The 14676-nt window shown below is 41.4% G+C and overlaps 2 protein-coding genes across 4 annotated transcripts; both read left to right on the top strand.

Annotated features, from left to right (window-relative positions):
* The first annotated feature begins 3078 nt into the window (after window positions 1–3078).
* LOC308107902 (uncharacterized protein) lies at window positions 3079–7501 on the top strand. 3 transcript variants are annotated; one of them, XM_080460491.1, is made up of 12 exons: window positions 3079–3194; window positions 3412–3452; window positions 3705–4101; window positions 5328–5675; window positions 5808–5903; window positions 6001–6096; window positions 6463–6483; window positions 6576–6758; window positions 6852–6899; window positions 6975–7037; window positions 7132–7161; window positions 7253–7501. In XM_080460491.1, the coding sequence occupies exons 3-12, from the start codon at window positions 4041–4043 to the stop codon at window positions 7309–7311; spliced, it is 1005 nt and encodes a 334-aa protein (XP_080316617.1). In that variant the 5' UTR covers window positions 3079–3194; window positions 3412–3452; window positions 3705–4040; the 3' UTR covers window positions 7312–7501. The 3 variants fall into 3 exon arrangements, with proteins under 3 accessions (XP_080316617.1, XP_080316619.1, XP_080316618.1); XM_080460493.1 differs by lacking the exons at window positions 3079–3194; window positions 3412–3452 and having other exon boundaries at window positions 4017–4101; window positions 5473–5675; XM_080460492.1 differs by lacking the exons at window positions 3079–3194; window positions 3412–3452 and having other exon boundaries at window positions 4026–4101; window positions 7132–7318.
* A 1256-nt stretch (window positions 7502–8757) lies between these two features.
* Window positions 8758–14624, top strand: dhx40 (DEAH (Asp-Glu-Ala-His) box polypeptide 40). Its single transcript, XM_080459557.1, has 17 exons — window positions 8758–9169; window positions 9297–9442; window positions 9541–9660; window positions 10206–10442; window positions 10554–10620; window positions 10708–10839; window positions 10946–11045; window positions 11131–11217; window positions 11309–11491; window positions 11579–11659; window positions 11757–11914; window positions 12412–12526; window positions 12639–12747; window positions 12831–12925; window positions 13024–13093; window positions 13210–13438; window positions 14415–14624. Exons 1-17 carry the CDS (start codon window positions 8998–9000, stop codon window positions 14534–14536), a joined length of 2223 nt encoding a protein of 740 aa, XP_080315683.1. The 5' UTR covers window positions 8758–8997; the 3' UTR covers window positions 14537–14624.
* Window positions 14625–14676: the final 52 nt, after the last annotated feature.

Below are 14676 nucleotides of genomic sequence, written 5' to 3'. Positions count from 1 at the left end.
GCAGCTGCCACCACGGGGCTGTTGTAACAGCAAAGCGCTGTCTGTATTTCAATTTGAGTCGTCAAACCGATATTGGTGCTTGTAATGACTCTTTTTCTGTCCACGCTGATCTGTGCACACCTCGATTTGTTTGTGCGGAGCTGAATCTGTGCGTCTGTGTTTGTACTGGGATATGCGCACGCCGACAAGGACCTGTAAATATCCTAGATTTCCTCTCGTGCCGTGTTCACGTAAAGTTGGGTTTTATTTGCCCTCAGTCGGGACTCGCAGGTACACATGCCAACTGCAGGTTCTCGGCAGTAGCCTGCGAGTTAAATCTGAGGGCGACAAATTTTTTTTTTTAAAAACAAGGCAGACATTTACAGGTCCTCGTCGGCCTGCACAAATCTCGACATGCTCACAACAAATTACATTATGCATGCGCAAATTTAATTCCAATTGGACGCGTTTTTGCTGTGTTGATGCAAATGTGTACGCACAAACAAAGCTCATTACAGACACACGTAGACACAACTGTCCTCGTACAGGCTAAAGTCAGTTTGACACCGCAGCTTAGAGGGAGGATCTGCAGCACTCCATATGTCCGAGCAATGTCGAAAGGTTTGTGGGAATGTTAACAGGAAACGGTCGTTTCTGATGAAATGCACAGTCACACTCTTGGATTTGCTGCTCTCGTCAACAATCACTGAGCTTTAAACCAGCTTTTGATTCTTCTGTCGGATTAAGGAATCATTTTAGCTCTGGAGAGAATTATGAGCGATCATGGAGTCCCCCCTCCTCCCCCAATGCTTTCCATCCTTTCCTCATCTGAACAATGAAGTTTTTGAAAACAGCTGAAAGAAGAAACTTGAATTTACTTTAATAACGAACGTTGAACATCTAATGCTGATGATACAGGGTTAACTATTTGTTGTTGTTGTTTTTGCTTCTGTCTATCGTATATTTCTACCATGCATGTCTTGAATATTTAACAATATATTTTTCTAGAAAAAAAAAATGTATTATTTTTTTTTGTTTGTTTGTTTTTTTTTTAATGTGATGCTTCATTGGTACGCTCCCCGCTTCGTTTAGCTCTGCAATGCTTCGTCTTGTCCCTCGTACGTTCTCAAATTTCAACCCGTGGATCTGGAATTGAAATCATAATTTATTCTTCGATTCTATTTAAGCTTGTGTGTGTCACTCAATGTTTTATGTCAAAGTTTTAATAAGGCCAGTGGAGGACACATTAAAAAGTTAGGCTATAGTTCAAGTGTTTTGTCACTTTTTTCTACATTCATAATTTATAAATAATTGATTGGCTTCTGGTCAAAAAAAAAAAAAGAATCTTACTTTTTGAATAATATTTTGAGATATATATTTTTAGTTTTTAAGACTTAAAAGCTCCACCTGTAAAGAATTACAAAAAAAAAAAAAAAAAAGGTCTCTAAGGACAGTTTCACGGTATTTATTTACTTGTGGAAAAAGGTTTTATTGTGTTCTTGGGTTTTTGAGACGCCACTGATTCTTGCCCGGGTTTGCGTCTCTGTGCTTCATCGTGAATCGATGCAGCCACCGTGAGAATGTATCGCATGCAGAAATCCAATTTCATACCCGAATGTGACCAAATTAAAAAGGGAAAAATGTTCTTATTTGCCTTGAACTAGACGAGTAAAAATGAATGACGCGTTGAGCCAGTGTGCACCTCTGACGCTCGTCTCTTCTGTCAATCGTGGAAACGAGGGGAAAGTGTTCAGGCCCCTGTTATATCGACTTGTTTTTAAAACCGGGACGTGAAACGTTTAAAGCAGTTGTCTTCTCTCGTCGTGTCGAAGCTGAATGTCGGTGCAGAGAAACGGTGCGAAGGGTTCTGGAGTGTTTTTGTTGTTGTTGTTGTTTTAACTTCCTGTCCGGAGTCGTCTCATCACCTCTGAATGTCTCCACATGATCTTTTTTTTTTTTTTTTTTTTAAATACACATCACACAGCTTATTTTTTTTTATACAAGGCCTCTTCTGTTTGCTCACAATAAAACTCTTTTGCCAATGTTTCTCCTGCTCGTCTCAGTCTCTCGTCTGTTTCTGTGTCTCCAGGTCAAATTGAAGAGACGAATTAGTCTCCGCTCCGTTAGGACGAAGTTTAGCACCAATTAAAATAAGCAGCTAAGAAAATTAATTCAAATCAAAGGTTGTTTTTTTTTTGTTTTTTTTCCCCACAATAACTTCTATATTTTAAGAATAAATCAATAAAAAGCGGGTAAAACTAATCACAGTTCAAATGGATCAGTTATTAACTATTTAACTTTTTAATTGGAAGGAAGTTATTAAATACATTTTCAGTATCATTTCTAGAAAACACTTTAAAGCAACTTAAAGGTGATTAAGATGAAATTAAACTAGAACGGACACTTGGTAGACTGCATCTTTTTGTCACCATGGGAACCAATGGATTAGAAGGTTATTTGATCCACCACGCCATCATTTGTCATGGTCGTTTGAATTTCTTTCTGTTGTCACTGTTTGAGATCAATCAGATTAAAACTGACTGCATTATGACAAAAATACAGGTTTTTTTTCCCATTTCATGACGTAGATCTTGACCTTTGACCCAATTGCTCTCAGAATTTAATGGAACCCTCGTTGGTTAAAGACAAAAGTTTCAGAAAGTTGGTTACATACGTACTTCCCTACAAACATACCAATCAATAAATACACGCTGACAAACATAACGTTGGCATGTTTATTAAAAAGAAAAGCACCAGACGGACTCGAAGTTAGTTTGTTTTCTAAACGTGACCTTAGTCTACTTTTCAAAAACTATATTAATTAATTAATTGAATAAATAATATTGCTGAGGCATTTGACAGCAATGTTGATTCCAAGCAAACGTATGTTAATATACATCTCAAGCGATTTCAGCTGTATGATACTATGTCTGGGTAACCTAACGGAAAACCACATACACACGGGGGGGTGATGTCACTGATGGCCGCAGAAAAAAAGGCTTTAACAAGAAACTGGGGTAAAGTGGATCCACCCACACGGGGACAATGGACAGAAGTAATACAAGAAATCTACAAACTGGAAAAACTGACCTACCGATTGAGACTACAAGAGACACAAGAAGAAGACAAGTGGAAGAAATGGACCTTTTTTTCTCTCAGGAACCCGGAGAGCGACAGACAGTTGAAAGACTGATCAACGAAAGAAGACAGAAACGGTGAGAAGGAACCGACAGAATAGATTGAAGCTCCCGACAGGACACTACCCGCTTTTCTTTTCTTCATCTCCTCTGCTTTATTTATTGATTTACTTATTTACTTACCCTTTTTTGTTTTTGTTTTGTTTTCAATACATCCTATTTTTGTCCAGATTAAGTTAACCCTCAACTACATTTGTAAAATAATACTCTGTCCTGTTTTTTTTTTTTTTTTTAGTTTGTCTTGGAAAGAAATGAGAAAAATCAATACAGACTAAGGTGAGTAAAAAACAAATCTCAAGCGATTTCAATTAAAAAAAAAAGGAGAAGCCTTTAGATTCAGACCCGCTTCAAATTCCTAATCTGCCTAATCTCGGTCTTTTGGTCTTCGGTGTTTGTGAAGAGAACCTGGACAGTTTGCCAAACTGAGACTCGCACTGACGCTCACGTGCAAGAGACCTCGGTGTGTTTCACTTTGTCTTTCAGGTCCTACAGCGATAACCTCAAGCTCATGCATTGTTTGTTTCACAGCGAGGCCCTTCTCGCATTTCAGAAACGTCCGGAAGCGTCAACAGGAAGTGGTCTGGAAACTCTCGCCATTTCAAATCCACGTCAGCTTCTCTCTGTCCGTTTTCCAAAGTGACCCAAAATATACTTTATTCATCCGTCTGTAGTTGCATGTGAAAAGAAAACCCAAACCTGTTCGACATAACTATTACGTGTCACTGCTCTGCAGCCGAGCGTGTGAAAGTGGAAGAAACACATTATGAGCTGTGAGGGTCTTGAGGTTTTTCCTCCCGTGACGCTGACAAGACTTGACGCTGCAGCACTTCACCGCTGCTCACTGTACCAGACCAGACGCTGGCGATGACTGCTGAGAGGTGCATTGTCCTTCTAGTCACATGCTTTGTGTGTGTGTCTTCAAACGGTGAGTCCTCCTGTTTGAATATATATATATATATATATATATATATATATATATCGATATACTTATATAGGCGGAAAATGTTAATCAAATGTAATTACTTTGTTACAAAGTATAACATGTTTCATTAACATGACTTTATTTGTCTTTTCTAATGGTGGGGACCAAGATGAACAAGTGAAATCAATTAAATTATATATATATATGTATATATATATATTTTTTTTTTTCCCCTATTTATTTCACTTGATTTCAATTTCATTAGAAAAGACAAAAAAGTAATATTAATTAAACATGTTATACTTTGTAACAAAGTATAATTGCATTTAATTAACAATTTGTCTATATAAATTGTTAATCAAATGATTATACTTTATATATATATATATATATGAACATTATTTGTTTATAAAAAAAAGTTTTTTTGAAGTTATATTAAAAAAGGTTGTTATTTTGTGTAACTCCAAATAATCACCTTCAACTAAAAGAAATAAATTAAGAATACTTTAGGATCACTCTCACAATAGCTAAAAGCAATATTTACATTTTATACTCAGTAGCGACAGTGAGGAGTCACACATTTACATAAACTTCTTAAAATATTACACAATACTTTGATGCAAAACCTAATTCTTTTGTTGTATTTCTTTTAGTAGACCCGTGAGGGACTAACAGGAAGTGAGCGGCTCTGGTTATAAGCTCACTCACACATCACGTCGCACTGAGGAAAACAATGTATTTTTGACATTCTTGCTTATTCAAACGCACAGCAGATATTATTATATCTGACGGTGACGGTTTTTTTTTAGTTTTACTCACATGAATCTGACAAGACAAAGTATTTGCGTGAAGACAGGCAGTTTAAAAGTTTGAATTAAGTCGTACGTCAATTAAAACGAACTGTGGAAATCAAAATGATGTTGCTTTCATGCACTTTAACTCTGAAACACATTGAGCACATTTCACCCTTTTTCCTGGCTGAAACACCTCTAGTTCATTAACTACAGTTAATTCAGATATTGTCAAATGTAGGTGACGTCCCCCCCCCCCCCCCCGCCACAAGATTTTAATGAATGAAGTGAATTCACACGTTATGTATCAACCGTGGTGTTTAGAATGACGTCATAACTTTTGAAAACTGTAGTCATTTATGAAATACATCCCTTTAGTGGAACGAAGGACACAGGAAGCAGACAAACTAGTTCTTGTCTCTCACTCTCTCCTTCAAGACGAGCAGTTTGACCATGGAGAACCTTGTGACGAAGAACTGAGCGACCCGCACCGGGTTGGGGTGCGGCTCGGCTCGCGCGCGCTCCTACCATGCAGATTTTCAACAAGCAGCACAAATACGGTGACGTGGTCCCACATTGACAGCAGGGTTGTAGAAGTCCAGCTCTCGGTCCGGAGCATCATCAGGTTCACGGACCACCGATACGGTCGAGTGAAGGTCTTTCCAAACCAGGCCTCGGAAGGAAACTACTCCATCTGCATCGACGACCTCGCCGAGTCCGACCTGGGGAGCTATCGCTGTCGGCAGGGAGACCTTTGTCATCAAGTGGAGCTCCTCATTGAACAACGTGAGTACGAGTGTTCTCAATCCCAAGCGGCGTCCTGTGGCAGAGGCGGGTGGTTTGTTCTCTTAAACCACAGAAGGCCACAGGCGGACTAGTTAGTGAGCTACTGTTTCCTGTGGACGACATCTTGTGCAGCTCCGTGGCGCCAGGAAGTGCTGTTCGTCTGCGTCGGTGTGACTCTCTTCATTCTGCTGCTTGTCGGAGCTTTCTGCAGTTACAAGGCATGCTTTGGTGAGGACAGGGGCGGGTTTCTCTAAGTGTGAAGGCAAAACTTTTGGGAAAGGTTTGGGACGAGTCTAAGTCTTTATTCCCGCTGGTTCTTTTTCAGGGTTCTGTAACAACAAAACGGAAGATAGAAACGAGCCGGTCATTACTGTTGCGAGCACCGTGGGTGCTCAGCCAGTAGGGCCCAGTCTCGGCGCAGGTAAGGGCAGGACTCATCATAAAATGTTGATTTTACTGAAAGAATAATGTTCAGTTTTGCTTCAGTTAACTGAAGCCGGAGGTCCTGTGATTAGACAGTAACTGAACTGTATAAACACATTGGAAGCTATAGTTTGCAGCGGTACTGGCCGGACTGCTTCACATTGAGAAATGTCAACTCATACTCTTCTAATGTACTTATACAAGTACAAATACCACACGACATATAGAAATAATAAATGATAGATATCTGTACTTTATTGGTCCCAATAAGGGAAATCCCAGTGTTGCAGCAGCAGAATAGAGCAAGTGTCTGTTCAGGTCAAACAACTGACTGTGTCGCCGTCTTCCTGTCTTTCTCCTGCAGAGAATAACTTTTTTGTTTACGGTATGTCCACGCATGTTTTTTTATATATATATTTTAAGTCATACACCTTGTTAAATACATTTGAGCATGATAAATGACTAAAACCTCTCTAGAAAACGATGACCAATGTCCGACCAGCGCCGACCACGCCAGAAGCCACAGCGCTCCACCAGAAGTTCTGCAGGATCCTGCCGGGCCACAGCCGGGCCACAGCAGCAGCGGGATCTACCCCAGTCTCGATCAAATGAAATTTGAAAGGGTGGAGAGTCAGAGAACGCGAAAGAGATTTCACATAGGTGCTTGGTGGTAACCCATACAGCGGTCTTTGTTATTGATGTTTGGAAGTTTAACATTTCATGGAATGACCCAACCCCGTCTCACCCCCTCAGACCTCTTCAATCGGTTACGGGAAGCAAGTGTCAGGCGGCATTATTATGGTAATATTCTCACTTTCTCATATTGCATCACTTTGTTTCTGTCTGAAATGTCAACCATCACTTTTATTCACACAGTCAACCAAGTTGAACTCAACCAGCAACAAGCAGCGGCAGTGCAGGCGGAGGCTCACCACAGAGGTAGTTTCATTGATTTGCATCCAGAGGTATTCATCATTCATCAAAGCTCAAGAAAGAATTTCAGATGCTCATCAGAGTGTTGTGTTTCCTGCAGCCGGTGTCGAGAAGAAGAAAGACGAAAACAGTGGGTGCCGACTTTGTCTGTGAGCTTGTTAAGAATGGAATGATGCCGTGCACTGAGCTTCTCTGCCACTTTCCCTTTGTTCCCATCTCAGAGTGTGAATACACAAACCCAATCTACAACCGGAGCACGGACCGCCTGGACCGCCTGTAGAGAACAGTTTGTGACAGTGAGATTATGTCTTTGTTTCAGCAACGTAGTCGTTCAGCTTCATATTTGCTCAGTGTCTTCATTAGTTTGGTTAATTGCTTTGTACTGCTTCAGCAGATGTGTAAACGCTCATGAAAAGGATCAAAACTGTATGTATACAATAAAAAAATAAACGTCTTTCCATTTTATTGCGTTCCAAAAAGGTTTTTTCTGAGAACATTTTCCTTGAGTTTAAAGTTGTGTTAATGCTGATTGAAGTGGTGAACACTGTCAAGATGCACAAGCTGAAATGCCACATCAAGGTCATGTTTGTGTGTTATTTACATGCAAAAGGTCATTCTTCGTATTGACAGATACCACAGTGCAGATTTATTTTCAGTTTTGGGGTCACGTTTAGTCATCGCTGATGAGAACAAATTGTCAACCAAGACAGATACGCCTTAGTTAACAATTGGTTACCTCTTAAATGTTGAGCTCCTGCAGTTCTACTTCAAGTGTAAGGAACATTTGGTGACGATAATTTGATTGATTTGCCCCTATCAACTCATGGGCCGACATGTGATCATTGTTCATCACACTTTGCCTTGTAAATATAGAAGTAAGTATAGAATAGACCTGAAAGTGTATATGCTGATATCCCCATGTCTGTGTAAATGTGCATACATATGAATAAGGTGGATATTGAGCCTGAAATACATATAGGAAACAAGGAAAATCTCTCATAAAAGCAGATTGTGATTTACAAAACAATTTATTGCTATTTATATAAAGGTAATCATTAAACTTGAACATTAATAATATCCCAATATGTGGTATTATATTGCGTCGGTCTTTGAAATGGCTAACTTTCATATTACATCCAAATAACATATAAACAAGTCAATAATGTGTAATATAGTATCATTGTTATTCATGCGGAAGATATTTTGCACACATTTATTCATGTAACAACAAAGGCCACGTGTATAAATATTAGTTTCACATCACAAAGAGGCTTCACAATAATCTCATGTTGTCTTTTTGAATGCGACCGGAGTTGCCGCCATCTTGGATGAGGACCGCTTAGCCTCCAGTTCAATTTTAATTATATTGCACCAAATACAGCGCAGTTCTCTCACTACATTTCTACAGGAAAAAACAAAACAAATTCCACATGAGCAAGCATGGGTGACGGAGGAAAGGAAAAACTAAATTTTAAAAAGAAGAAACCTGTAGAAGTGCAGATCCAGTCCATTCAAAAATAAATTTGTATGCACTAAAACAACCTGTTATAAACCAAGTTTAATTTACCAAAAAGCAAGCTGCAGTTAAGCTGTTGAAAATGCAAAGTTATGATTATTTTAATTGTGTTCTACTTTATGTCGGTGAAACAGTTCCTCATCCAAGATGGCGGAAATATCAGATCTATTATATTTACCTCTAACAGGAAGCAGCTGAAGCTAAGAATCTAGTTATATACGTCTATGCAGATAAGTGCGGGTCGCGTAACACCAAGTACACCAATAGAAATCCAGTGTGAAATATTTACCGGAAGTTGCGGAAGTATGGCGTTTTAAAAACAAATGGAAAGATAACTTCAATTTATTATTCTCAATGAAATGATTTCCGCGTGATTGAAGTCACTTATTTCTACGTCTGTGCCGCTCCCTCCTCCTTCGTTACTGTTAGCAACCACAGTTTTTTTACAACATGTCCAGCGCATCGAGACGGAGTCCGAAAAAGCCCGAGTCCAAACACCTTCCGATCTACCGCCACAGAGACGAGCTGGTCCAGGCCGTGAAGAGCAGCCCTTTCCTGCTTGTGACCGGTGAGACTGGCAGCGGGAAAACTACACAACTTCCACAGTACCTCCATGAAGCAGGTGAGCGCTGCAAACTTTATAGGTACCCGGGAAACCTCAGTAACTCCAGTGTCGTCTGAGTTAATTTGCGCCTCAGCTTCGAGCCACCTGCGAATACAAGCACGCGATTCACTCTGCTTTTCGTCAGGCTTTTGTAAAGATGGCAGAATTGGCGTCACCCAGCCTCGTCGCGTGGCTGCCATCACAGTGGCACAGCGCGTGGCCCAGGAGATGCAGTGCACTCTGGGGAAAGAGGTTGGCTACCAAGTGCGATTTGATGACTGCACGACACAGGTGGGAGACAAAACCACGAGCCCCTGACCTGCAGGCCTCTGCCTCGCGCTTGTCTGATTCACGTTGATGGTGTGTGTGTGTGTGTGTGTGTGACGCAGGACACGCGGGTTAAGTACATGACAGACGGATGCCTGCTGAGGGAGATCCTGGCCGACCCTGGACTCTCCCAGTACAGTGTTGTGATCCTGGATGAAGTTCATGAACGCAGCCTGAACACAGTGAGTCCACACTCAGGAACACGGCATCAGAGTCCTCCAGGTTCACACTAATCTGTGTGTGTGAGTAAAAAGTCCACAAGTCGTCATTAATATGTCATTTTAAAAAAAAGAGTAAACAATGACAAATCAGTCAAATAAAAATCAGTTGTATTATGAAAAAGTCACTGAACATTTTGTTTTATCACTGTTAAGTGTGTCAAGCAGGCACACTCCATGTTGTCATCATTCTGTCATATTATTCAAAAATTTGCTTTGTTTCTGATTCATGTTTTTGCAGTTATAATAAAGCAAACAAAACTCTGATAAAAGTACATTTAAAAGTGTACCTGGTAGCCTCCAGTGGGTATCGACCATGGAGATGTTCAGGTCTGAACTGGTTGTCAGCAATTTATCACCTTGTTCTGACGCTGTACAGCCTCATATAAACAATCTGATCTATCTTTGCTTACTACTCTGTGTACACGCAGTTAACTTAGATTTTGATAATAAAGCATTGACTTTTTACCGTCACACACACACACCGAGTTTGTGTTTGTTCCTTCCAGGATATTCTCATGGGTTTACTGAAGAAAATCTTCTCTGATCCGGATACGGCCACAAGGGGGCGCTCTTTTCCCCTGAAGGTGGTGGTGATGTCAGCCACCTTGGAGACCGACAAACTCTCCGCTTTTCTCGGCGGCTGTCCCGTCTTTACGATTCCTGGGAGGACGTTCCCCGTCACCTGCTCGTTCGGCTCGGCCGTTGGACCCAAAGAGACGGAGAGCGCTGGTTACGTGAAAGAGGTCCAGTTGTTTCATTCAACCCGGTTCCGCAACAAAACGTCACTAGAAAAGTGTCTCGGTATATATGTCCGTCTTCACCTTCACTGACTTTCGTCCGTCTTTGCCGCTCAGGTTGTCAAAGTCGCCCTGGATGTGCACAGCAGTGAGGTGGCCGGGGACATTCTGGTGTTTTTAACAGGCAAGCAGTGACTGTTGCTCCTTGACGAGCGGAGTCTGGGTCTGTCTGGTGACAGTTTCCCACATGAGCTCTCGTGTGTTTTGACAGGTCAGTCGGAGATTGAGCGCGCCTGTGACCTGTTGTTTGAGAAGGCAGAGTGCATCGACTATCGCTACGACGTGCAGGACCAAACCGTGGACGGTCTTCTGATTTTGCCCCTTTATGGATCCATGCCCACTGGTAAACACACAACCGCGTGTTAATCCGTCCCGACGTTAAAATCAGTGTTTGTCCTTTTTTTATTTTTATTTTTTATGCTTTGATGTAATTTATTTTTCCTTTAAAGACCAACAAAGGCAGATCTTCCAGCCGCCGCCTCCAGGAATAAGAAAATGTGTAGTTGCCACAAATATTGCTGCAACATCTCTCACCATCGATGGCATAAAGCAAGTGAAGCCTTTGTTTTATGATATTCAACAATAAAAAAAACAAAGAAAAACCCCATGTCCTGAAGGCTTCCTTCATTTCCAGGTACATCATAGACAGCGGATTCGTGAAACAGCTCAACCACAACTCAAGGGTGGGCATGGACATCTTGGATGTTGTGCCTATTTCAAAGTGGGTTCTTCTAAACACTGGCCGGTGTTTGTTTTTCCAGTAATATATCTGTCCGTGTCTTAACGATAAGCTCACCGCTTTGCATCACCAGGAGCGAGGCCGAGCAGAGAGCCGGCCGTGCCGGCAGAACATCAGCCGGGAAGTGCTTCCGGATCTACTCCAGGGACTTTTGGGAGACGTGCATGCCCGAGTACACGGTTCCAGAAATCCAGAGGACAAGTCTGACTGCAGTGATCCTCACACTCAAGTGTCTGGGTGTTCATGATGTGATCCGGTACGCTCTCGCACATTCTGTGTATTTGTTATTCAGCATTGCTTATTGTCCAGGATTCATATTTAAACCCAGTTTCGTGCTGTTAAGGTTTCCCTACCTGGACCGCCCGGAGGAGAGATTCATTCTCGAAGCCCTCAAGCAGCTCTACCAGTTCGACGCCATTGACAGGCGAGTGTTTCTTTACGCTGAGTTTTGTTTTGTTTTTCGAACATCCCAACATCAGAATAAGTAGCTCTTGCTCATATCTGACATACCCTCGATGTAGACGGGGCACTGTGACTGATCTGGGGCAGCTGATGGTGGAGTTCCCGCTACACCCCGGCCTCACCAGGGCCGTGCTCAAAGCGGCTTCACTTGGCTGCGAGGACCTGCTGCTGCCCGTGGCGGCCATGTTGTCTGTGGAGAACATCTTCATCAGGCCAGGTCTGTTGTATCGTCTTTTCATGTTAAGAAACCAGCCTGGGGGGAAAAAAAAAATCTAAAGCAGGCAGGTGTAAGATATATAATGGAATTTTATATTTTGTTGATTCCCAACAATTCTGTCTTTTTTCTCTTCTTTTTTTTTCATTCTAGCTGAATTCAGCCGTCAGTCGAGACTTCCTCGGTTACAGTGCCATCTAGTGGCCAAAGCAGAAAGCACTTTAATTACCCTGATAAACAGCTGGTTTTGTTTGAGTTACAGAGAACTTGATGTTGAATGTCTGATGTAGATTGTGCAAAAAAATGACGGCTCTGATAATATGTGATTATGTGCAGGTGCTCAAACATGTAAGACATTTGACAAGTTATTTATTTTTAATTGAATTGAACCAATGAAAATGTCATGTAAACTAAAATATAGCCAGCCTTTTTGTTCTTTGTTCAGACAACAATCTGAGCTTTGAGCTCGCAGTGTCTGACAGATGAATTGCCCACCGCAGGTCACCCAGAGAAGCAGAAAGAAGCAGATCAGAAGCACAGAGCGCTGGCTGCAAAGACTGGCAGTATGAACGACTTTTCCACCCTCCTCTGGGTTTTTCAGTTGTGTAAATCCAGGTAAAAGGAAGGAACCGACGGGCGCTTTGCCAAGAAATGTCCATGATCCTCTGTGATTTGTATTTCACTTGCGTGGCGATCAGATTTAAAGCAAGAGTTTTCACTCCTGCAGCGACAGGCCTTCAGCGTGGTGTAAGGACAACTGGATCCACTGGAGGGCGCTGAAGTCCGCCTTCAGTGTGGAGACTCAGCTGAGGGAGATCCTCCTCAGGCTGCAGCAGGTACAGTGGATTCACGTCACTGAAACATGTTGGGCATGTGCAATGAACGGTTCTCCCTCACCTTTGTGGATCTGCGTGTGTAGAAACGAGATTTCCCTGTAGAAACCTTCGATGGCAATAAGAGCGAGCTCTTCAGACGATGCCTGTGCACCGGATACTTCACCAATGTTGCCAGAAGGTATCACAGTTATTCATGTGATTCTGCATAGAATCGGATCACTTAGATATTCTTTTAGAAATGTATAATTATGATTTTTTTTTTTCCTTTGCTCGAAGGTCTGTTGGAAAGGTGTTTTGCACAATGGACGGCCATGGATCTATGATTCACATTCATCCATCCTCCTCAGTAAATGTCTATTTCGTCACGTTTCTTCGCATTTAAACTGCATCAGTTGCTAAATCGCCCTTTTCTATAACCCCCCCCCCCCCCCCTCCTCAATCTAATTTTGTTGTGGCTTCAAGCTATTTGACCAGGAGGCAGAGCTGAACTGGGTCATCTTCCATGATGTACTGGTGACTTCGCGGGTGTACGTCAGGACGGTGTGTCCCATCCGGTACGAGTGGGTGAAGGATTTATTGCCTAAACTGCACGAAGTGGACGTCTACGAGCTGAGCAGCGTCGCCCGGGAAGAAGTTACAGAAGAGGAGATGGCGAAATGGGAGACAAAGGAAGCCGCCAAAAGGCCATCAGGTTATCAGAATTAGACGTTATTAACACGGAGTGTGTTTGATCCTAATTATGGGTTAGGGTTAAACAGCATCTAATATGATAGTTAATATGTTGGTGTTTTTTTTCATGTATTTCAGAACTACACTTGACTTTCTCACCAATCACATTTTAAAATCACCTTGTTCCCAGAGAGTGTACACTTCAACAGCACTTGAGCCTACCAGCATGCAGCGTCTCACGCTAGTAATTTGACACCAGTCTCGCATTCTATTCTGCTGATGTTGTCTGAAGCAAATGACTGTACAGAGAATACTTGTCGAGTGTCAACATTTGCATTGCTTTTAAGTTTTCCTCCTAAAGATGTATTTAACCTCATGATTAACACTTAAAAATACATAACTTTTAAAAAGGAATTTATGTAAGGTTACAACTTAACCTCGGGAAGTTGTTTTAGTTCTTTTTAGTACCTTTAACACTTTTCAGTACCATTTAACACAAATATCTAGACATTATTGTCTTTGCATGTTATGGTATGTTTAATTTGTTTTTACAGGAATTGTATTTTTAAGGTCACGACCCTTTTAAATCTCAACGTGAAAGGGACAATGAGACATGGAAAAGATCATTCTTTTGTGTAACACTACATCAAATGCAAGTCTTGTGTAAGAAGGTGAAAAAAATAGTTGGGTTTTTTTCACACTAAAATCTGTACTCCTCCTTTTAAAGTAAAATTTTGGTTTTTTTCGTCAATTCTGCTGTACACGCACTCAGTGGGATTAAAATTTTGTCTCGCTTGACCCCCTACGGTGTTAACATTTAACATCGCCCACACTATTATGAAAATAGAGATTATAGACAAGGAGTGCAACAAGAATTTAAATATAGAAATAAAAAAGGAAATATCCAATATTTAGTGTAAAACAAGCATTTTCCCTATTTTTAATCAACATTATGTGTTTTAACTATCTTAATAGATTTCTTTGCATTTATTTTTCAGAGGTTTCTGCTGAGGACGCCATGAAGAAGATGGAGAAAAGAAGCACCGACTCCTCTCTGAGCGACGCTCGTGCTCGATACCTGCAACGAAAACAGCAGAGGCAGCAGTCGAAAGCTCAATGACCTGAAATACTTGCTGTATTACGGAGAAGAGAAAAGAAAAGGTCATCTTTGGATATCGCATCTGGACAATAAATGTTTTTAACATCACACTTCCTGTCGTTATTTTTGAGTGGAGGGTCAGGGGGGGGTTGTACTGGTTA

This window comes from Lipophrys pholis (assembly GCF_963383615.2).
Source record: "Lipophrys pholis genome assembly, chromosome: 3".
NCBI classification, from domain to species: domain Eukaryota; kingdom Metazoa; phylum Chordata; class Actinopteri; order Blenniiformes; family Blenniidae; genus Lipophrys; species Lipophrys pholis.
This window is presented reverse-complemented; position numbering and strand designations above follow the sequence as displayed.